The sequence below is a fragment of the Oncorhynchus clarkii genome, chromosome 17, assembly GCF_045791955.1.
Source record: "Oncorhynchus clarkii lewisi isolate Uvic-CL-2024 chromosome 17, UVic_Ocla_1.0, whole genome shotgun sequence".
In the NCBI taxonomy this organism is placed as follows: Eukaryota; Metazoa; Chordata; class Actinopteri; order Salmoniformes; family Salmonidae; genus Oncorhynchus; species Oncorhynchus clarkii.
The window spans coordinates 16884994-16909652 of NC_092163.1; the positions used below are offsets into that span (position 1 = coordinate 16884994).

The 24659-nt window shown below is 41.9% G+C and overlaps 2 protein-coding genes and 1 non-coding gene across 10 annotated transcripts; all 3 read right to left on the minus strand.

Annotated features, from left to right (window-relative positions):
* Positions 1–212: 212 nt before the first annotated feature.
* On the minus strand, positions 213–9013 carry LOC139370360 (uncharacterized). 6 transcript variants are annotated; one of them, XM_071109796.1, is made up of 8 exons: positions 8935–9013; positions 8008–8035; positions 7698–7743; positions 4327–4362; positions 3335–3691; positions 2698–3063; positions 1839–1942; positions 213–1342 (listed from the first exon to the last, which is right to left on the minus strand). In XM_071109796.1, the coding sequence occupies exons 5-8, from the start codon at positions 3678–3680 to the stop codon at positions 1211–1213; spliced, it is 948 nt and encodes a 315-aa protein (XP_070965897.1). In that variant the 5' UTR covers positions 3681–3691; positions 4327–4362; positions 7698–7743; positions 8008–8035; positions 8935–9013; the 3' UTR covers positions 213–1210. The 6 variants fall into 6 exon arrangements, with proteins under 6 accessions (XP_070965897.1, XP_070965892.1, XP_070965891.1 ...); XM_071109791.1 differs by lacking the exon at positions 8935–9013 and adding an exon at positions 8706–8815 and having other exon boundaries at positions 2698–3060; XM_071109790.1 differs by lacking the exon at positions 8935–9013 and adding an exon at positions 8706–8815.
* A 3-nt stretch (positions 9014–9016) lies between these two features.
* On the minus strand, positions 9017–15229 carry LOC139370358 (BUB3-interacting and GLEBS motif-containing protein ZNF207-like). Of its 3 annotated transcripts, XM_071109788.1 has the most exons (12): positions 15064–15223; positions 14408–14534; positions 14174–14309; positions 13862–14053; positions 13539–13620; positions 13282–13346; positions 12609–12742; positions 11316–11414; positions 10389–10616; positions 10008–10164; positions 9673–9848; positions 9017–9410 (listed from the first exon to the last, which is right to left on the minus strand). In XM_071109788.1, the coding sequence occupies exons 1-11, from the start codon at positions 15102–15104 to the stop codon at positions 9703–9705; spliced, it is 1407 nt and encodes a 468-aa protein (XP_070965889.1). In that variant the 5' UTR covers positions 15105–15223; the 3' UTR covers positions 9017–9410; positions 9673–9702. The 3 variants fall into 3 exon arrangements, with proteins under 3 accessions (XP_070965889.1, XP_070965888.1, XP_070965890.1); XM_071109787.1 differs by having other exon boundaries at positions 9017–9848; positions 15064–15227; XM_071109789.1 differs by lacking the exon at positions 11316–11414 and having other exon boundaries at positions 9017–9848; positions 15064–15229.
* Positions 13132–13260, minus strand: LOC139371744 (small nucleolar RNA SNORA49). The gene has a single exon (XR_011627422.1). It is a non-coding gene; the product is annotated as a small nucleolar RNA SNORA49 (small nucleolar RNA).
* Positions 15230–24659: the final 9430 nt, after the last annotated feature.

Below are 24659 nucleotides of genomic sequence, written 5' to 3' on the forward strand. Positions count from 1 at the left end.
TATTAATAAATTGACATTTTTCTTGGCTGTTAAAAAGCGTCTTGTCGATTTCTTGTGTAGTCTTGATTTTTCATGTGGACATTAGTATTAATGCACCTCTAGAGACGAAACCACAACCCCCCCCCCAGAGGAAGCCAGTAAACTAGATGCAGCCGGATAAGGAAGCAACTTGAGACAACTCGCACACACCACCAAGGAATACACTTGAAGCACCCCTTGTTATAAATTTATTTTTTTACAGTAAGCTGTTGAGTTAAATCTCTATTGCACCTTTATTCAGGTCAGAGTGAGTTCTCGGAATTTGCATATCGCAGAAGGACATTACAGCTTTCACATCCAACTGAACTGCAAAGTCACTACCTCTGCTTACATATTACCTGTACCCCCTGTGTATAGCCTCACTTATTTTTCTATATGCTTGTAACTAAGCATTTCACTGTCAGGTCTGTTGTATTTTTATTTGTATTCAGCACATGTGACAAATACAATTAGATTTTGAAGCTGTGGTTCAGCACACCATGCAAACACATCCGGTGGACCATCCCCTGACTGGTTCATTTCTGATATGTAGCATGGTAACAAACTCGATGTGGAAAGGCACCCTGTTGCATGTGTCCTGGAGCTTGTCCACATATTAGCCAGTCCTCATTAAGACCAGGTTTCCTGGTCCCATCCAGCATTCAAAATATTGAGACATTTGACGCCATAAAGGTTTTATCAGTCTACACTTGATATCAAGACAATTTACCGGACCACAATGTATTTAATAGTCTACATCTGTCTCAGAATGTGGACAAAGGACGGGATGTTAGCACCAGGTATAAATTGGTATTTTGTAAGTCCATGAATATCTGTTTCCAGCACAGGATCAATCTCCATGACTGGACAAATGTACCATGTCAAAATACAACACTAATAAAGACAAGTATTACACTTAATATTTTCGTTGGTTTAAATACAATATCTTTTCAAAAAGTAAAGCAAGGCTACAACATTTAGCTGCCAGCATTTACATCAAATACAAAACATTGTTTATAACGCCACAACAGCATTTACAGTACAACAAACTAAGTTAGGTGGATGTTTGTTTGTCCAAATTTAAGGTTATGTAAATTGTAGTTGTTGGTGAGATTGGGCAGACCTTGTTCCTCGCAGTTTCAGATACTAGCGGTGACTCTTCGGGCCTCTCTGTGGTTTTCCTGTTGAGAACTCAGAGGGGGGGCCTCGGGTGGTACGAGGGAGACACTTTTCCATTCCGGATGGAGGGCCGCACCCCAACCATCTCCTCGTAGATGGAAGCCTGGTGGGGCTGCGGTTTGACACGGTCTCCTCGGGTCTTACCCTGACAGAGGACAGAAGCCAATCAGAGAAGGCAGCAGGTGAAAGTGTGAAATGATGTGAATAGTAAGAGGATGGATGCTTTGATTCAGTGGCGTCTTTCCTCAATTTGAGGTGTTTGACAAATCACTGGTACTTAGTCATACCTGTCAGAAATCAGTGTTATGTTATGGTACTGACAATTTGTCACTTGAAGGAATACAGTAGCTACCAAATGAGTAAGTACCTATATACATTACAATATCATGCCTCCCCAGTCAACAACCATAGAGGTTACAGGTGTGGCTGTAAAAGGTTACAGAGTGGCTTTATAAACTCAGAGCAGAGAACTGTTTGATTTCAAGAAAATTTCATATGAATGAGAAATTTGAAGAATGGTAACGCTTTTTAAATTATGACCATAAAAGCAGCAAAAAAATTGGAGTGGCTACCATTTATATAAATAATTATCTGTGTGTCAATCCTTTTGTCCATAGTAAGTAGGTTACAGTCCTACTCACATAATGAACCACTCCCAGGGCCATAAGGAAGATGAGTAGCAGCCCCACAGCAGCAGAAAGGGCATAGAGCAGTGGAGTGTAGCCAGTACAGCTACACCTAACACCTGGGGAAACAATGAGCAATATGTAGTGTCAGACTTTGAAGAATGTCAAATCACTTCCTAAATGAAAAATACATTGACAACCTTTCATATACTGTGTATGATTAAATGAATTACTAACAGACCATTCATTGTCTGTTTGATAATTGTTACCTGAGTTACTGAATTGGCTACTAGAGTTAATAAACAACACAGCGTCATAGAAACAGCTTCCACAGATGACCTGGACATTTACTGGCATGAATTTACAGTTTAAAGGGATAGTTTGGGATTTTGGCAGATTCATTTGTGGATACCATTTTATGCCTGTGTGCAGTTTGAATCGTTGCGCTACGCTAGTTAGCATTGTCTCGCGAAACTACCTCCAACTTCCCTCATACTAGACACCAGACATAAAAAAATATCCACGAGTTCATCTGACTCTGGGGAAGTAGATAGGGTTCCTTGCCAAAATCACAAACTATCCCTTAAAAACCAAAACCACTGACCCCATTTTCCTACTGCATCTGTCTATTTTCAAAATTAGTATAGAGACCGATGTGGGGAGGGGAAGTGGAGACCTTTCGTAAAGGTCTGGTCAAAAACTTGTATAGACAGACAACACATAAGCACACAAAGAAGGTTCCCAATGTGATGTGTAAGCTCAACGAATGAACAAGCCTTACTAAATCAAGTGTTACTTGTTTATATCCACTAGCCCCATATAAATCAGGTGTCTTATTAGGGTTGAATCCACTAGCCCTATGATAAACACCCACCTTGCACAGACACAAAGTACACGTATCTCCCTAGCCTGGCACTGTTGTCGGACCTGCCGGGGAGCAGCAGCTCACAGCTGTAAAAGGCGCTCTCTTCCGGCTGCATCTTTAGCAGGGTGAGGTTGTATGCCAGGCCGCCCAGACCCGTGCCCAGGTGAAGCCTCTCTTCTGGGGGGAACGAGGCAGAGGAAGAGGGGCGCTTTGAGTGGAACAGCACCTCCACTGGAGCCCGGCCCCACCGCCTCTTCAGGCATACCCCTTCCATGGCCGAGGGGGAACCGTTGGGGGCGAGGCAGGGGAGGACAGCTGACCCCCCGGCGCACGTCTCTATCAGGCCTACATCCATCTTGTTGTCTGGGACATCTTCTCCAGATGGGAAACAAACACTAGTATGACTGGCTTTGTGGGCGGGGTAGAGGAGAGTATGTTGCTAGAGCCAGGGCTATTCTAAGAAGGAAGCAGTGGCAGGATGCATAACATGAACAGTATGGCTCAGCTATGGCGTCTGGAGTTATTACAACAACAAAAAGGAAAACACGCAGGCTACTGTGACTGTTGACTATGGTGTCAACAACTCTATTCGTATCAAGAAACATAAAAAAGGAAATAAATGAAGGAATCCATAAAGAATACTCACCAACAGTGTCAACGTACAGAAAGAACTCCATATTGCTTGGAATCTTTTTATCGACGCTGGAGGCATCGGGGAAGACAAACTCACAGTAGTAGATGTCTGTGTCTGTTCCCTTCAGCTGGCTGAGGGTCACGTTGACCCGGTGAGTACTCGGGTCTCCCGTGACATTGATGCGCTCTTTGACGTCACCGTAAAACGAAGGCTTTTGTTCAGTAAACATGAACATGACCTCTTGGTTGGGCTGCAGCCACTTGCGTTTCAGGTAGAGCCCAATGGGCTTGGAGGCATTGAACTCAGAGATACAGTAGAACTCTATAGAGTCACCCTGCGTTCTCTCCAGGAATTCCATTTCACAGAACACTAGGAGGCAACATATAGAGAAGGTAATACAACGTTAGCTCCCCGTTTTTATTTGACCTTTATTTAACTAGGCAGTGCCATTAAAAACAAATTCTTATTTACAATGGCGGCCTACCCAGGAGCAACCCCTCGGACAAAGCTGGGCCAACTGTGAGCCCTCTATGGGACTCCCAATCACGGCCGGCCGATTGTGATACTAAACAGGCTGTCTGCAGTGACGCCTCTAGCATTGAGACGCACTGCATTAGACGGCTGCGCCTACGAGCGTCTGCATAATGATCAATGTAGTCATATGGAACAGTTTCAGGCCTCTGGTTAGACTAACCCAAACAAGTGCTGTTTTATAGGCATTAAACTACTCCATGATAGTCATCCAAAACTTGCAATGGCAGAAGAAAAATTCCACCACCACAGGAGGTTGGTGGCACCTTAATTGGAGAGGACAAGCTCATGTTCATGGCTGGAGAGGAATGAGTGGAATGGTATCAAATAAATCAAACCCGTGTTTCTGTGTGTTTGATGCCATTCCATTCACACCAGCCATTATGAGCTGCCCTCCCCTCAGCAGCCTCCTGTGGTCAACACAGTTCCCAATAAACTAACCCCACACCAAAAGTTGCAGAAACAAGACTTACCCAACACTGTATGTGTGATGAGCAGCAGCCAAACACCTGTCAGATGAAGAGTCATAATGACTTCCCTTGTTCTTATATGACGATGCTATCACACACTGAGCAGCATGCAGTGAGCCTCAGACATAAGTGCAGTATTAGACTAGAATTGTTGAGTCTGACTCACTTGACTGGGGGGGTCTCAGCCTAATGAGGGGAAATTGGTGACTAGTTACAGGAACTTCTCCACCTCAAACCTTAACGCTAAACAGGAAGAGTCGTTTGTAAACTACTCCTCACAAGTGTCATAGCAAAAAGCCACACCCACCTTTACATAATTACTACAAAATATTTATCTGTAAAGTTGAGATGGTTCTGCAAATGCAAAATACTGAAAGTGTGTTGACCTTATACTAAGAGTATAAAATCCAGAGTATTTAGCCATTTGTAAAGCTGCAAAAATCTGTCAATTTCAGCCAAATACTGCTAATAAGAGAATATATTTAGGTATCAAAACATGAGTTACTTTGAAGATGTTTAAGGTTTAAAAAATGTTATGATAAAAGTTACAACATACCACAAATGACCAACTATTCACTGTAACGTCATGGGAGATATTGCAAACAGTTACTTGAGAAAGTCAAGTTCACGACCCAAGACCATCTAGTGGTCCTCTTACAAAGATGGTTCAGATCGGCCCTGTTCCTGGTATAAAATGGGTTTTTAACAAGATAGGCTTGAAAAAACAGACACTGAAAATTGTACACAATACACATGATTTATTCTTATAATAGTGTGTTTTGATACAAAGCATTTGGATTTTTACATTAGGATACATTTATGCACATCAGCAAATGGAGAGAAACTGTGATACTGCCAACATGGTCTTGTGAAATAATGTCTATTTGTTTTATGTGAAATGTATAGTTAATGAACAAACAGGCCAATGTTCCCTTTAAAATAACGTTATAGGATGCATGTTGACAATTATAACTGGGGAGAATTAAATTATAATGGTGAAGCTAATCCGAGTAACAGTTTAACACAGCAGCACATCCAAGACAGTTTTGAGCATTGTTGCGAAAGTTGGAAGATGAGTTCGGACGAGTGTTGATGACAACATCCAACAGGCCAAATACTTTAATCCATAACTATTAATAATCTATTAAAATCTGTAAACAATGATCATAACTTAAAGAAAAAAAACTTTACCGTAATATGGTCTGGGAGTGTTTTCAAATGAACTTTACAATCATTATTTTACAACAGCCATCATGTACAGTGCCTTCCAAAAGTATTCACACCCCTTGACTTTTTCTATTTTGTGTTACAGACAGAATTTAAAAATTGTTTCAATTGAGATTGTGTCACTGGCTTACACAATACCGCACAATGTTTAAGTAGAATTGTTTTTTTGAACTTTTTACAAATTAATTCAATGTAAAGCTGAAACGTATTGAATCAAAAAGTATTCAAACCCGTTGTTATGGCAAGCCTAAATAAATCCAGGATAGAAAATTAGCTTAAGTCACAATATCAGTTGTATGGACTCACTGTGTGCAATAATAGTGCTTAACATGATTTGAATAACTCTCTCAATCCTGTACCCCACACATACATATAAAAAAGGTCCCCGAAGCTGAGCAGTGAATTTCAAAACATATTCGCCACAAAGACCAGGGAGGTTTTCAAATGCCTCGCAAAGGGTATCTATTGGTAGATGGGTACAATTCAAATTAAAAGCAGACATTGAATATCCCTTTGAGCATGGTGAAGTTAACACTTTGGATGGTATATAAATTGTGGTGGAAGATTTAGGTAACATAGATAATTAAGATGTCTTATCTGCATAATATGCTTATATGATATGCTTGTTATTAGAATGTATCCCTTTGGACTCTGGTGTTGGTAGTTGCACTTCCTTCCTCAGCTGGGGCCCAGAGAGGGGAGAAGTCAGGCTCGTCTTTCACATGCCGCTGGTGCTATGCAGAATATCAGAAAGAGAAATATGACAGGAGGGAATATTGTCTTCATATGTGAATGTGTCTACCTATTCTAAACCATGTGAAGGGATGGCGCGGTTGATGGGGAACCACTTGTCTCCACAATGACCGTGAGCCAGTCACTCCCTCCTTGGGGGAGATAAGGTCTGAGAAAAGATGTGGGGTAGTGTCTGGAACCATTACGTCATCTCTGATGTTGCACCGGTCCTGGGGGAGTGTATGACCTAGAGGCTCACTTCCCTCAGTGTCCAGGCGTGTGGTCAAGAAGGGATTTTACTTGAGATGGAAGTATCTAGAGTTGACAATTGAGTTATGCCATAGAATTAATTGGTGTTTCTGTGCTTTGAAGTACCAGGAACGAGATCGGAGCCTCGTCTTAGGGGCCAAACTAAATAAGAACAGACTTCAAAGCAAATGCTATCTGGTGGGATACTCCTTTCTCATATATCAAGTTACACCCTGTGACCCATTCCATGCATCTGTTGTTTGTCAGGAAGACTAAAAGGGCATATATTTTCTATAAAAAAGATATGTATTCTTCGTATGTCAGAGCTACTCACAACACTTGGAAGTGTTGAGCCGACCAGCCTCATCATTATAGAAGCAATGACTCTATACTTTATTCAAAATGTATTAATAAGGAAAGCAATGTCCTGATTGGTGCTTGACCTCATCTCTCCTCATTGATTAGAATTTCTACCACACAATACACCCAGTCACTACGAAGAGGAAACCGTTCAGGGATTTCACCATGAGGCCACACCCACCATTACAAAATGACTACAAAATATTTATCTGCAAAGATGAGATGGTTCTGCAAATTCAAAATAAAAAAGGTACATTTGCGTTTAATGGTTGTGATCAAAAACGGATGATTGATCAACATAGTTACTCCACAATACTAACCTAAATGAGAGTGAAAAGGAAGCCTGTACAGCATAAAACACTGGTCAAATATACACTGGAGTTGCTTGAATGTTACTGAATGGCCTAGTTAAGAGTTGACTTAAATCTGTTTTAAAATCTATGGCAAGACTTGAAAATGGCTGTCTAGCAATGATCAACAACCAAATTGACAGAGTTTGAAGAATATGCAAATATAATACAATCCAGGTGTGGAAAGCTCTTAAGACTTACCCAGAAAAATGTGTGCTGTAATGGCTGCCGAAGGTGATTCTAACATGTATTGATTGACTCAAGGGGTTGAATACATATGTATTTAATTTTCAAACATTATTTCACTTTGCCATTATGGGGTATTGTGGGTAGATGTGTGAGAATCTATTTCCTCCGTTAAATTCAGGCTGTAACAACCAAAAGTGAAACAAGTCAAGGGGTAGGAATACTTTCTGAAGCCACTGTACATCATAGCCGATGTGAAATCCTACTTACCAAATGAGTGGGGTAAAAATGTGTCCAGTTTCCACCAAGCTGCCCCCTTCACCACCAGACAGAAAGAGGCAACAATGGCACACCACAGCATTCAACATTCATTACATTTGTATGCAACCAAATGGTGTAACAAATCTTGAGCAAGTACTTTAGAATAACTCTACAATACTCAAAACAATGTACAAATCTTGGAAAAACTCCCAAAATGCATTACTTCAGATTCAATAACTAGTTACTACTAAACGGTACATCCGGTGCAAGATACAGCCACACTATGGTAAGGGAATGGGTACTTACAGATATAACTGACCTGTTTCGCAAGAAATCTGTGTTTTAGGCTGAAAAGCAGATAAGGACATAACCATCAAAATAGACATGGGCTTACAAAAAGTTTCAAAGTAATGTTTTTTTTCGATTTTAATATGCTATGCAGTGTTTCCCCTAGTATTTTTTTCCAACAGCGGTGGCAAAGTTAGCATGTGGGGGTATGGGGCATGACAAATGGCACATTTTAGCGGCCCTCTCGGCCACAGAGAAACTGTAGCTGTTCTAAAACTAATTTTCTGCAATTCTACACATTTTGACATGAACATTTGTTTTAAAGCTAATTTTCTACAATTCTACACATTTTGCCATGGCTTATGCATTGTTCCTAATTTATCTAAAATGACAAACCAAATCAAAAGGGGCCCTATATCATGACATTTTTTTTATTTTACTTTCGCCAACTGTCTAGTCTTTATTTTGGCGATTTTTAGTCTTCAAATATATTGCGCCATTATCGTTTCTATATTCCTGGTTTAAAATCTTTTGCAGTGGCGGCTACGGTTTAGCAGCGGCGTTGTGCCGCTGCTAAATACATATAGGGGAAACACTGATGCACCATAGTGGAATAACACCAAATAAGGCCCTCTGACTTGAAAAGCTAAACACCCAGACATGAGTAGGTGGTTTAGGAAAAATACACCCGACATCAAGTAAAATGTATATTTATCATCAACCACTCACAGAGTATAGAGCACTTGCATGCAAATGTTAGTGAACCTAAGGTGAGGAAGATAAACTGATTCAGGGTGCAGGTTTAAATGATTGAATTACTATTAAAGAACATCAGGCTATAAACGTATCTGCATCAAGACAATTTGTATATTAAAACATGTTTAAAAATACCAGATCTGGAATGTTGACATTCTATTATTTGAACAATATTTCATAAATACAACATTTATGTACAAACCTTCATGATGAAGGTACTAACCTCCATGGTACAAACCTTCATGAAGCCTCATCCCCATCCATGGGTCAGGAAGAAAACAGTGTTGGATTTTAAGTGAGTTTTATTACAACATAGATAGTTTAAAACAGTACAGAGAATAAGTTCACACAAGTTACCCTTTTGATCATGGAATAAACCTGAAATAAGAATGAAGCTAGAGACTGATAGATAATAATAATCCATGGTAAACTACTAAACAGTTGGAATCGTCATCATAAAGGAGGACCCTCACCAACCATACGGTTGGGGACAGGGCGTCCAACAACACACAAGTGTGCTGTGAGGGCCTCGTCACCGACGTACTCTACACAACAGAAAATCAGATATTTACAGGAAACTTGCCTTTTTGTAAGGGGAGGGCGATACGATCATGTTACTCCAGCAGCGAGCAGTCAAAACAATATGAACCATATTTAACACACTTCACTTCTACAAACCTGAGTGAAACATGAGAAGAAAAACACCATACATGTATCAAATCTGCACAATGACAAAGTTGTCATTATCATCAAGTTGTTTTGTGTGTTTTGTTGTTTATGTTTTTTCCCCATTAAAGATGTAATGTTAAATGTCCGTGTGCTGCGTATATATATTTTTTTTCATTAATACTTTTCTTCACCATCACTGGTTGGTCTTACAGCTCATTGGCTTGGGCTAGTTTTAAAAAGCACAAGGTGAGAAAAGGTTTAACCTCCAAACCTAGTGAGGGGTCAGGTCGTTGCGACTGCTTCAGTATCGTCCCGCAGGAGACATGACGGGGGGCCGCATGCCCATGGGAGGCCCTCCTTGGTATCCCATCGGAGGGCCCTGCCCATACGGAGGCATCCCGCCCTGCATGTAGCCAGGCATGCCCTGGGGGGGACCACCATACTGACCTGGAGGGAGGAGGAAGTATATTGAAACATCACAATGCAAGCAAATGCAAAAAAAAACATGTTTTAACTGGTATGATACTTGGTATTTCGTGCCATCAAAGGCTACAAGTTTCTCTCCGTCAGTTAATTTTTTGGTCTAGTGATGCCATAACATCTTACCGTGCATGGGGTGCCTCATGCCAGGCTGCTGCGGGGGCATGCCCTGCTGTGGGGGCATCATGCCGCCCACGGCCGCCACAGGAGGGGCAGACATGTGAACCTGCCCCTGCCTGGGAACGTTACGCTGGTACCGGGGCAACTGAGCCCGTCGCTCCTCCTGTTACCGGGCAGACAGACACAGAGAGGATTCTTAGACAGGACACAACACTAGCCTATCCCTTTCAGTGCAACGGCAAGGACAAATCACAACTCAATTACATTTGACTAATTTGTTTTAAACAAATATTACAAGTAACAACAGTAACGCGACATAGAAAAAAAAGTACTTTCTCATTCATTACTTACTGTGAAAGGGCAAAACGCAAAGCAGGAGCAACTTACCAGTGAGATATCCTCATCAGGGTGGATCAACTTACTGGTTGCACTCATGGTGGTGAGGGTGGCCGGCTTACTGGTCACTGTGGCAGGGGGCTTGGCCACAGTGTTACTAGGGGGGTTAGAGGAGGATGAGGCAGAGGACTGGGTGTAGGCGGGGAATGTTGCTTTGGGAGGGTCAGAGGAGGTGGAGGGCACGCTGTGGGGCACAGCTCCAGAGGCACTCTGCTGAGCCTGGGAGACCGGAAGGAAGATGCACTGTCAGATGGGTGAGTGACTCATCATGATCACACACACACAGATTACAATGCTCTCCTCTCATAGGAATCAGATATTCAGACATTTGACCTACTGACTCCTTAGAAGGGCTTTCTAAACAGAATTTGTCCCATGGTTTTTGACCACAACAAGCGATTGGTTGAAACCTCAGATTTTCACAAGCAGCGTGCACTGTACATCAAACTAATGCTGAACAGATTAGCACTTTAAATGACTGGAAAATATCAGTTCAGCTGAGACACTCAAGAAAAACTCATTTCATATCACACATTGCTGATGAGCATTGCATTGTGCAAAATACCATCTGAGGAAATCCATGACAACAAGTCAGGGGAGGGGGAAAATAAGCAGAAAGCAAGCTGTGCCTAAACAAAAATACATATTTTAAATCACCAACTCAGTGCTAAGAAAACTAAGGCAGGCCACACACAGGCATGCAGCAAGTCCTCCTATGGGAAAGCCGACCATCAGCTCATCCTTTTGGTGGAGCGGTTCACAAAAATGCACACGGAATGACAAAAAGCCTGTTGAATATGCTAACTTAAGTTCATATGTCAAAACACAGACATTTTGTAGCATTCCCAACCAAATCAAGCTGATACGCTGCATGCCACAGGAGTCTATAGGACATGGAAGTGAAAGAGTCCTGCCTACTTGTGGAGTGTTAGAGAACAGAGGCTTAGAGGCAGCAGACTGAGAGTCTGCAGTGCTACTGGGAGAGGCTGTGATGGTGTTTGGAACATGAGAGCCCATCTGCAGCATAAAGAAGAGAGGCAGAGTGAACAACACTAGCAGAACCTAGAGTGAATACCAGCAGCTCTGGAGAGGAAAACGAGGAGAGGGCATTTTGATAATGAGCTGTAGTTCCTTACTATGGATGCATTACTGATACAACTCTGCTATTGCTGCTCCCTATTAGGCTTGGGCGGTATACCATATACTGGGGTATTTGGAAATAGCCACAGGATGGTTTTTCAATACCGTTGAAATTATTTCTTAGAAGATTGCATAAATGTGAATATTTGTTGCTACATTTCAAGTAAATACCTGCAGTCAACTTGTGCAATATGGTAAGAGATAATGATTGCGTATTTCATTTCACCTGTCAGAATTTTTCATTATGAAGCTTACCGCTAGTACCCAGTCACATGGTGTTTGTTTACAAGCACACGAGACACCAGAGCCTTGTGAGTCATTCATTGTTGTGCAGCACACGCCAGGTGATCAGGTTACAGTATGGAATTCACAACTAAATGTTCACCAGCTAGGTGTTTTATAACTTTTAAGTAAAAACAGTCTAAAAATGTGCTAAATGCTCTGCAGCTGTACATTTGGTTTGCTAGTCGCTAGTTAGCTATCCAGCTAAGTGGTTAGCCTCTTACAAAATTAATTATATTGCCGGTAACAGCAGAAAATCCCCTCTTGGATCAAGAGCCTTGCTGTCTACTATTTGTGTTGTGCGGTCCGCAAACTAACATTTCTGAGTTACTTTTTAGAACTTTGTGAGCTGGGATGTCTGTCCTGAAAATAGTTTAGGTCAGAGGCCGTCTACATGTTCACAATGCGCTCTTTATCATTTAGTTTGCATTCTATGGGATTTTACATGTACTTGTTAGCATTGCTAACCTTTGGATTGCAAAAGCTCAGCTGGGGTTTGAAAATAATGTCCCTTGTGTTCAGTGCCGGTATTACCGAATATACCAATATGGCACAAGGTCAGTATGAAGGTATGACACACTGGATACTGCCCAAGCCTACTCCCCACCATTAATGATGATATTCTGATAGTATGCATGTGCCGGAGATGAGCGCACCAGTACAACCATCTTAACACAAAGGAAATCCTCTTGGTGAATTATTCTATTTAAAATGAACAAGGTAAACCAATGAGACAGTTATGACAAGATACAGCTCCATCCCACCTCGCCTCTTGGCAAGGTGACCCACCTGTACTGCGCTGGGGAACAGGGGCTTGTTGACGGCAGCAGGGGCTGCTGCGGAGGGTCGGGGCATCCCTGCCGGGGTGGGGACCTGGGCCATGTGGGGCATACCAGGACGGTGACCCATGTGGGGTGGCATTCCTGAAGACAAGACATCAGGTCTCAATATCAAATCACAGTCCTTTCTCAGAAAGTTAGGGAATCCATGACAAATATCATAGCAGGTCGTTTCTAGGTCATGATAAAATTGAGAATGAACATGATTTTGCTCTACTAGAGCTAGGACAATAACCACTTATCGTGGGCATTTTGCTGATATCGTTCATTATGATAAATAACCTATAGGGCCCTACTAGAGAAATGTGAAGTTTGAAACAAAATAAGTTTGATAACCGGACAATTGATAGCTACAACATTCAAAGTAGTAGTATTTTTAAGGGTAATATTAAAACTGTGGTGCACATTCATGTTATAAGCTTATCGTTAAATAGATGTGTCCACGCCGCCCAGCTCTATGCTAATCTTGTGAAATTGTCAGCTCTCTCACAAGCCTCATATAGGAGAATAGTCCTAGGTGAGAGACGGCCACAGTGTTCTATCCCCTGTCAATGCCATTCCACCCCACTGGGTACAGAGTGACTGGAGTAAGGGAGGGGAAGAGGGGTACCGACAGTGCTTACCTGGCGGCATACCAGGCATCCCTTGCATCATTGGAGGCATCATCCCTCCCATCCCATGCATCATGCTGTAAGGAGATCAAACCAACAGGTGTGAGTTACAATCTGAATGATCAAATCTAACTGTCTGATGTTTTAATAATAAGGCAGATCCTGCAGCGACGGACCAGTTCAGGGCAACATTTAACTCCTGCAAAGAGTGAGCAAACGCATTGAGGGAGGAAAATGTCACCCACTGAGTAGTATCAGTTAGTACTCACCCTGGTGGCATTCCGTGCATACCAGGGGGCATCCCATGCATCATGGGCGGGACACCGTGACCTGGCATCATAGGGGGCATTCCTGCATTGGGAAGAAAAGGGAAGGAAACTAGATTTTAACCAATACACCAGGTATAATTTATTAGCCATTATTTGGTGATGCTGGGGGAAAAAAAATATTTCCAGTTTGTGGTTTGTTCAGAATGGGCATGATTCATTCACAATTCAGAGCAGTTGAACATTTTTGACAATCATCATTACTTGATGCAAATGTCTTACTGGCAGAACAAAGCAATCGTATGGCCATTCAGCCCATGTTCTACCTGAGTAAGCTCCTGGTGGCATGCCTGGAGCCCTGGCCCCGGGGGGGATGCCTGGCTGGGCCATGGGAGGGACATAGCTAGCTTGGGGCTGGGCAGCAGGCCTCTGCTGCTGAACGAACGAAGGGCCTGGAGCATCATCATCGTCGTCATCCTCGTCAGAGTCGTCCTGATTCTGCTTCTTCTTCTGGCTCTCTGAACACAAAGTAAAGGGGTATTTTAGCCACACAGTAGTTCTTTAAGATGATTTGTTCTGGCTGTAGACTTCTATGGTTCTCAGTACAAATGCAGGAAATTACGTTGACACTAACTAACCCTGTTTTTGTTCTAATGTCCGTCTCCTCTCCTGCATATCCTTCTCTGGAATTCCTTCCATGCCATAGATTTCCAATTCTATGTCTACCCTTCCAGGTATGGCATTGGGGACCCCGTCGATGGTCTCTTTGTGAACCTGAAAGACCCACGCCATCAATGATTCATATAACAAATAAAAAGGTATGACCACACAGATTAATGAATAACCAACATGTTGTTAATGTGAATACCAACCTGCATACAGTGGATTGCCAGCCCTGGACCAGTGTACAACTTCTTGTGACATATATGGCACTTAAAATGTTTGGCCTTTTGATGTTGGATGAGGATCTTTTCATCATCGAAATCTCGATTACAATACCTTCAAGTTGTGAATTAAGGAAATGTCAGAGTATATACTAACGTTAGCAAGCTAGCTAGTTGGTTTCATTCAATCGAGGGTGCCTCCTCCCTGCTATTAACGTTGCTCCTCCTAATTTAACGTAAGGTATAGTTACTCTTTGAGCACGACTTCTGACCACCATCTATGACAGACAAGGTATGCCGACTAAGCGTCATAAACTGGGTAGTTGCAGATAGCTACATAATGAATACAATAAGTTACTTTGCTAACTAATAATGCCGCTAGCTACTTAGCTAACATAGCTAGTGTTCAGCCTAAAATGTTCGTCAATATACACCATTTGGGTTTACTTTGTTGAGATAAAACTAAAAGAGAGTGTTGGAAAATTACATTGCATCAACATTATTACAGAAATACGACAAAGCATCAAAAGTGCGAACAGGTCTTGTGAGGCCTACATTATCTTACTTCGCTAGCTACCTTGCTAAACATTCGAGCCCTCACTTTCCTTTCATGCGTTTTGTCTATTCCCCAAACCAAAGGATACCAGCACCATGGCTTCATCTGCTTCTTCTTCTTTCGCCCCATCTTTCAGATAGTACTTGGAAAGCAAACGTAGAATAACAAACACTGAAATTCGTTCTTATTATGTCATAAACATTAGCGACATGCTGTATGACAACGCCGAAAATGGCGCTTCTTCAAGTGGAGGAAGTGGATTATGATTTGCTCCCACAATGCTGTGCTGATGGAAAACGTGCACAATTCCCTAAACAAAAGTGCGTTAAATACGTCTTTCCAGTACATTGACGAAGTTGTATTTTCTTGTGGGATTTGATCCGAAATCATCGGAAATTAATAATCATACCAAATTATTATATTATTTTATGTGTTTCTGCCCGCGTCATTTCAATGCATTCTGTGCCGGTGTAATAACTTTAATGTCCACATGGGAGCGACATTGCACCATACTATTGTATGGTGATGAAGGCGTCAATGCTGTGAGCAATTCAAATGTCGATAAATATATATATATATATCCTTATAGTAGAACAACAATAATTAAGAAATAATGCACGAGGAGATGTGGTATATGCCCAATATACCACGGCTAAGGACTTTTCTTACTCGCAACGCGGAGTGCCTGGATACAGCCGATTAGCCGTGGTATATTTGCCAAAAAACACAAACCCGCAAGGTGCCTTATTGCTATTATAAACTGGTTACTAACGTATACGGTCTGATATACCACGGCCAATCAGCATTCAGGCTCGAACCACCCCGTTTATAATACTGAATAGCACAAACTTGCAAGCATGCCATGCATTATGATATGGATGTTCAATTTCATTTGATTCAATAAAATGTTCTAGAAAAATGTATTAGATCAGCACATGGACTCAATAGGGCCTAGATTGCGAGTCCCCCAGCCCAGTGCCTTGCATATAAGCCAGACTCATTTGAATAACTGAAAATAAATATACCCAGTGCTGTGCTCAGCAGTCTGAGCAGAAAGGAAACAATAAATCTACTTCAGAGAATCTCCGTCTTCACCCTCCCTCCCTTCTCTTTAAATCGCTCCCCCTCCATCCCTTTCTCCCCCCTCCCTCCCGTTCTCTCTCCAAGGTAAATGATTCATTTGGAAAATGGGATATTTATGCAAGTGAGTAAACACAACAGATGCCAATTTCAGGGCTCCTAATGAATGTTAAATTGTATGCATTGGGAGCTGCTGTTGTTTCCTATACGGCAGTGACTAGACTAAAGAGAGACCACAGTGGCAGGCCTCCATCTCTGAATGAATTAGGGCTGACTCTTGTGTACTCAAGCATTTCTTTTATTTGTATATATTTTATTTTACTTGTGTTTATTTTTTACAATAAACAAAAACACACGTAATCAAAAACAATAGACAACTGAACTTTTACATACATTTCACAAATATGAATGATATCACACATGCTCAGACCCACATGTTCCCACCATATCCACACCCGATGTTGTTTCTAATGCTTGTAAGACTTCAAATTGTTTTATGTCGTTTCTGTCTGTAGCCAGATTTTAAAATATATATTTAAATAATAAGGCATGTAATTTCGTTCATTATGTTCCAACACTCCCTCCATCAATATCAGTTATTTTTAAGTCTTGGATCCAATAGGTTCTATATGTTTTTAATAGATTGTCAGTTGAGTAGGCTGCCTGCAAGGTTTTGTATATCTGACCTATCCAATGGCGACCCATCATTTTTAGCAAAACACTGAGAGTAGCAGTTTGTAATGTTCTCTAGTTGCGCAGTGATTGGCTCAGTGTTCTGTCACTCATGAGGAGCTTGAAAACTCAAACCCCTTGGGTGCTGCCATAGAGTTACATTACAAGTGCCCATCCAAGAAGGCTCAAGGTCTTTCAACATCTTAGCTAGCAGTCATCATCATGAATCAAGTCGAAAATCTACTGGCAAATCCTTTTTATCCTTGTCATATGAAGAGAAGTAATGAAGAGAAATTATAGATAAAACGTATCGGTGCTAATCGGCCATTGGACCTAAACATTACACAGCAAGTTGGAAATCGCAAATTCAACAATGAGTGGTTTGGAAGGAATCAGTGGCTAACTGCAAGCTTTGCAAAGCAATCACTAGCCTGCTATTCAGTGGTGGCTGTGTGGTCCCAAGTCTGGGTTTAAGGGTCTCTTTTCCATGTTTAAAATGATAAACATTCAACATTGGCCATGCTGTCAATCCAGCATGATTTCTGCCACGCTCAAAACAACTGTTAACTTGTAACTGAGAAATCTGACCAGTGAGTTCAAGACAACTGGGAAATTAGGAAAAAACAAGTTTACTTTTTGAACGGTCATCCAATTCGGAATTGTAAGTCGGGAACTCTGGCCTTTTATAGAGCTACAACTTGAAGATCACTGACGTCATCATCATTTGATCTAGTTTTTTTTCCAGAGTTCCCAGTTGTCTTGAAAGCACCATAAATCCAGAGAATGCCAGACTTTGATGACAAAATCTACCCAAAAGGACTGCCGTGCCACCTTCATGTTCAAGTGAGCACAGCACAACAAGGTGAGTCCAAAAATGTATTGTATGCTGCTGCATAAATTATGTAATATGCCAGGGAGATATGTATACTGTAGCTAAGAAAGTAATACTAAGTGTATGTTGTGTAATAGGCTGTTAGTCGTCCATGTGCTGCACCTTAATAATTTGGTCTATTTTTCCCTCTTAATTTCACCTAACGTTACTGTTCTTACTTGGTGGTGCACATGTAGCCTATAACCTGTTTTAGAGAAGTGTAATCATCGCATATTGGAAGAGCTTTCATTGTCTGCTTATATGTCCCCTTTATTTATCCTACGGTTCTGACTTGGTGTACAGGGAGAACACTGTAAGAACGGCCCATGTTCTGAATGGTGTCGCTGTACATTTCAAAAGTGCTGAACAAATAGTTATATTGACTGCGTCGGTCCTAGCTCGCTCATTAATGTCTTAATCGAAAATGCAGATAGCCTCTTATCCCCTTGTCGTCCCCTTATGCCATTGTTTCAACATCTCAATTGTCAGTAGAAACCACATTTGTTTAAGCAAGTATGCCATATAAGCTATGTTTTTTTAAAGACAGTAAATGAGTCTGAGTGAACTGTTTGGATACCAGACAAGGCTTCACTGATAGCCAGGTGTAGCAGTGGTTATGTGTTGGGACTGCTGTTGCGATTTGCTGCTGGGACAGGTTTACAGTGCATTGGGAAAGTATTCAGACCCTTTGACTTTTTCCACATTTTGTTACGTTACAGCCTTATTCTAAAATAGATTTTTTTAAATTCCCTCATCAATCTACAGACAATACCCCATAATGACAAAGTGAAAACTGCTTTTTATTCATTTTTGCAAATGTATTAAAAAATGAAAAACGGAAATTCCTTATTTACAGAAGTATTCAGACCATTTGCTATGAGACTCAAAATTGAGCTTAGGTGAATCGTGTTTCCATTGATCATCCTTGAGATGTTTCTATAACTTGATTGGAGTCCACCTGTGGTAAATTAATTGATTAGACATTATTTGGAAAGGCACACACCTGTCTATATAAGGTCCCACAATTGACAGTGCATGTCAGAGCAAAAACCAAGCTATAAGATGCTCCCAGAGCTCCCAGACAGGGTTGTGTCAAGGCACAGATCTGGGGAAGGGGACCAAAAAATGTGTGCATTATTGAATGCCCCCAAAATCACAGTGGCCTCCATCATTCTTAAATGGAAGAAGTTTGGGACCACCAATACTCTTCCTAGAGCTGGCCACCCGGCCAAACTGAGCAATCGGGGGAGAAGGGCCTTCGTCAGGGAGGTGACCAAGAACCCGATGATCACTCTGACAGAGCTTCAGAGTTCCTCTGTGGAGATGGGAGAATCTTCCAGAAGGACAGCCATCTCTGCAGCACTCCACCAATCAGGCCTTTATGGTACTGGCCAGACAGAAGCCACTCCTCAGTACAAAGGCACATGACAGCCCGCTTGAAGTTTGCCAAAAGGCACCTAAAGACTCTCAGACCATGAGAAACAAGATTCTCTGGTGTGATGAAACCAAGATTGAACTCTTTGGCCTGAATGCCAAGCATCATGTCTGGAGAAAACCTGGCACTATCCCTAGGCTGATGCATGGTGGTGGCAGCATCATGCTGTGGAGATGTTTTTCAGCGGCAGGGACTAGGAGACTAGTAAGGGTCACCTTCCAACAGGACAACGACCCTAAGCACACAGCCAAGACAACGCAGGTGTGGCTTTGGTACAAGTCTCTGAATGTCCTTGAGTGACCCAGCCAGAGCCCGGACTTGAACTCAATCGAACATCTCTGGAGAGAGCTGAGAATAGCTGTGCAGAGACGCTCCCCATCCAACTTGACAGATCTTGAGAGGATCTGCAGAAAAGAATGGGAGAAACTCCCCAAATACAGGTGTGCCAAGCTTGTAGCGTCATACCCAAGAAGACTGGGCTGTAATCACTGCCAAAGGTGCTTCACCAAAGTACTGTGTAAAGGGTCTGAATACTTATGTAAATGTGCCATTTCATCTTTTTATTTTGAATACATTTCTAAACATTTCTAAAAACCTGTTTTTGCTTTGTCATTATTGGGTATTGTGTGTAGATTGACAAGGGGAAAAAACAATGTAAATAATTTTAGAATAAGGCTGTAACGTAACAAAATGTAGAAAAAGTCAAGGAGTTTGAATACTTTCCGAATGCAAGGTATGTAGGCCATTAGTTTTTCACCTTTATAATACAATTAATGTATTGGTTAGTGTTGTGTTGTCTAGAGGCTTTGCTTGCATGCACCCCCCCTTCCCCCCCTTGCATGCACCCCCCACCCCCCATTTTCTTCTGTTTGCCCCACCAAGATTTACATTCCAAAATTGCTACTGGACCTATCTATCATATGAGTATCTGTTTCTGACTCAAATTGCATTCCCTCAACATTGCTCTGATGCCCAAAAGCTTTTAGGTCAACATTTTGTTGCATATATTTGAAAATGTCTACAATCGTGGCCAAAAGTTTTGAGAATGACACAAATATTATTTTTCACAAATTCTGCTGCCTCAGTTTGTATGATGGCAATTTACATATACTCCAGAATGTTATGAAGAGTGATCAGATGAATTGCAATTAATTGCCAAGTCCTTTGCCATGCAAATGAACTGAATCCCCAAAAAACTTTCCACTGCATTTCAGCCCTGCCACAAAATAACCAGCTGACATCATGTCAGTGATTCTTTCGTTAACACAGGTGTGAGTGTTGACGAGGACAAGGCTGGATATCACTCTGTCATGCTGATTGAGTTCGAATAACAGACGGGAAGCTTCAAAAGGAGGGTGGTGCTTGGAATCATTGTTCTTCCTCTGTCAACCAAGGTTATCTGCAAGGAAACACGTGCCGTCATCATTGCTTTGCACAAAAGGGGCTTCACAGGCAAGGACATTGCTGCCAGTAAGATTGCACCTAAATCAACCATTTATCGGATCATCAAGAACTTCAAGGAGAGTGGTTCAATTGTTGTGAAGAAGGCTTCAGGGGACCCAAGAATGTCCAGCAAGCGCCAGGACCGCCTCCTAAAGTTGATTCAACTGAGGGATCGGGGCACTACCAGTACAGAGCTTGCTCAGGAATGGCAGCAGGCAGGCGTGAGTGCATCTGTACGCACAGTGAAGCAAAGACTTTTGGAGGATGGCCTGGTGTCAAGAAGGGCAGCAAAGAAGCCACTTCTCTCCAGGAAAAACATCAGGGACAGACTAATATTCAGCAAAAGGTACAGGGATAGGACTGCTGAGGACTGGGGTAAAGTTATTTTCTCTGATGAATCCCCTTTCCGATTGTTTGGGGCATCTGGAAAAAAGCTTGTCCGGAGAAGACAAGGTGAGCACTACCATCAGTCCTGTGTCATACCAACAGTAGAGCATCCTGAGACCATTCATGTGTGGGGTCGCTTCTCAGCCAAGGGAGTAGGCTCACTCACAATTTTGCCTAAGAACCCAGCCATGAATAAAGAATGGTACCAACACATCCTCAGAGAGCAACTTCTCCCAACCATCCAGGAACAGTTTGGTGGCGAACAATGCTTTTTCCAGCATGATGGAGCACCTTGCCATAAGGCAAAAGTGTTAACTAAGTGGCTATGGGAACAAAACATCGATATTTTGGGTCCATGGTCAGGAAACTCCCCAGACCTTAATCCCATTGAGAACTTGTGGTCAATCCTCAAGAGGCGGGTGGACAAACAAAACCCCACAAATTCTGACAAACTCCAAGCATTGATTATGCAAGAATGGGCTGCCATCAATGGCCCAGAAGTTAATTGACAACATGCCAGGGCGGATTGCAGAGGTCTTGAAAAAGAAGGGTCAACACTGCAAATATTGACTCTTTGCATCAACTTCATGTAATTGTCAATAAAAGCCTTTGACACTTATGAAATGGTTGTAATTACAGTATACTTCAGTATTCCATAGTAACATTTGACAAAAATATCTGAAGACACTGAGGCAGCAGACTTTGTGAAAATTAATATTTGTTTCATTCTCAAAACTTTTGGCAATGACTGTACATTGTTCTCTCCAAAATGACTTTGTAATTCTGTCATATCTGTCAGAGATAGGCTTTCTGCAGGGTTTTGTATATGTTATCTATCATATGAGTATAATTTTCTGACTTAAATAGAAGTCCCTCATATTGTTATAGTGTTCTTAATTGTGAAGTTGTTCATGTTCTCAGCTCCATCCTTTGAAAACAGACACGTGAAACGATTCTGAGGATGAACGTGCGCAATCTTCAATATGTACCCTTTCTTCCTCTTTAGTGCATTTAACAATATGTCACAAGTAAAAGGCTTGGGAGGCGAGTTGATACATTTCCAAGTCTGGAAGTAAAAACAATAAAAATGGTCACATACACATGGTTAGCAGATGATTATGTGAGTGTAGCGAAATGCTTGTGCTTCTAGTTCTAACAGTGCAGTAATATCTAACAAGTAATCTAACAAATTCACAACAACTACCTTATACACACAAATGTAAAGGGAGGAATAAGAATATGTACATATAAATACACGGATGAACAATGGCCGTGCGGCATAGGCAAGGTGCAGTGCATGGTATAGAATACAGGATATGCACATGAGATAAGTAATGTAGGATATGTAGACATTATTAAAGTGGCGTTATTTAAAGTGACTTTATTGAATCCATATATTACATTTATTGAAGTGGTCAGACATTTGAGTCTGTATGTTGGCAGCAGTCACTCTATGTTAGTGATGGCTGTTTAACTGTCTGATGGCCTTGAGATAGAAGCTGTTTTTCAGTCTCTTGGTCCCAGCTTTGATGCACCTGTACTGACCTCGCCTTCTGGATGATAGCGGGGTGAACAGGCAGTGGCTCGGGTGGTTTGTTTACCTTGATGATCTTTTTGGCCTTCCTGTGACATCGGGTGCTGAAGGTGTCCGGAGGGTAGGTAGTTTGCCCCCGGTTTGTGAGTGTTTTAGGTGTCAAACCACATTTCTTCAGCCTCCTGAGGTTGAAGAGGCGCTGTTGCGCCTTCTTCACCATGCTGTCTGTGTGGGTGGACCATTTCAGTTTGTCCGTGATGTGTACGCCGAGGAACTTAAAACTTTCTACCTTCTCCATTACTGTCCCGTCGATGAGGATGGGGGGATGCTCCCTCTGCTGTTTCCTGAAGTCCGCAATCATCTCCTTTGTTTTGTTGACATTGAGTGAGAGGTTATTTTCCTGACACCACACTTGAGGGCCCTCACCTCCTCCCTGTAGGCTGTCTTGTCGTTGTTGGTAATCAAGCCTACCACTGTAGTGTCATCTGCAAACTTCATGATTGAGTTGTAGGCATGCATGGCCACGCAGTCATGGGTGAACAGGGAGTACATGAGAGGGCTGAGAACGGACCCTTGTGGGTCCCCAGTGTTGAGGATCAGCGGGGTGGAGATGTTGTTTCCTACCCTCACCACCTGGGGGCGGCCCGTCAGGAAGTCCAGGACCTCGTCCAGCTTAATGACAATTTTGGAGGGTACTATGGTGTTAAATGCTGAGCTGTAGTCGATGAACAGCATTCTTGCATATGTATTCCTCTTGTCCAGATGGGTTAGGGCAGAGTGCATTGTGATGGCAATTGCATCGTCTGTGGACCTATTGGGGTAGTAAGCAAATTGGAGTGGGTCTAGGGTATCAGGTAGGGTGGAGGTGATATGATCCTTGACTAGTCTCTCAAAGCATTTCATGATGACAGAAGTGAGTGCTACGGGGCGATAGTAATTTAGTTCAGTTACCTTAGATTTCTTGGGAACAAGAACAATGGTGGCCATCCTGAAGCATGATGGCACAGCAGACTGGGATAAGGATTGATTGAATATGTCTGTAAATACACCAGCCAGCTGTTCTGCGCATGCTCTGAGGATGTGGCTGGGGATGCCGTCTGGGCCGGCAGCCCTGCGAAGGTTAACACGTTTAAATGTTTTACTCACGTTGGCCACGGTGAAGGAGAGCCCACAGGCTTTGGTAGCGGGCCGTGTCAGTGGCACTGTATTGTCCTCAAAGTGGGCAAAGATGTTTAATTTGTCTGGGAGCAAGACGTCGATGTCCGCTACGGGGCTGGTTTTCTTTTTATAATCCGTGATTGACTGTAGACCCTGCCACATATGTCTCGTGTTTGAGCGACTTTACTTTGTCTCTAACCACCCTTAGACTTAGGGAAATGTAAAACTATCCTATTTACTCAATGAGTTTTATTTGCTCATATAAAGTCTGTTATGGCCAAGTATACTAAGAATGTCGTCTGTGGGGTAATTAGTATTACCGAAACCAAATATAAAAACTTTGGGAGCAATGCCATTCTAAAGATGTGTATTCTACCTGTAAGATTTATGGGGAGATTGATCAATTTAATTAGATCTGCTTTCAAGTTGTTGAGTAATGAGATGAAGTTATCTTTATGTATTTTTTCTTTGCTTTAACCTATTAAGCATCCTAAGTATTTTATATTTTTTTGTGGTCCACTTAACAGATTGCTGTAGATCATGAGTTATTCTTTTTATTTTTCCTATGGCCATTATTTCAGTTTTTAGAGTATTCCAGAAATATTTTTAACAATGGGGGCATTACACTCAATATTAGTCAGGTATATCAGGAGATCATCGGCAAATAAGTTTAGTATATATTAATGTTTACCAATACTGATACCTGTTACGTTTGGGTCCTCTTGTCCAATTATTTCTGCAAGTGGTTCAATTGCCAGTGCAAACAGGAGGGGGGAGAGAGGACATCCCTGTCCGGTGCCCCTTTCTAAAGCAATTTCTTCAGATATTGTATTATTTGTGTATATTCTTGCTTTAGGATATTTATATAATATTTTTATGACATGTATTACTTCAACTGGAAAGTTGAATGCTTCCAAAGTTTTTAATAGAAAACACCACTCAAGACGGTCAGTCAAAAGCCTTTTCAACATCATCAGCCATTATTGATGTCCTCACGCATTTCATTGATTACTTTGACATCAACTGTTTTCTCCAAGGCCTCTTTGGCTACTCAGGCTAGAGCTTTCGCCAAACACCATTTGGAAAGTTAATCCGGTTTTGTGA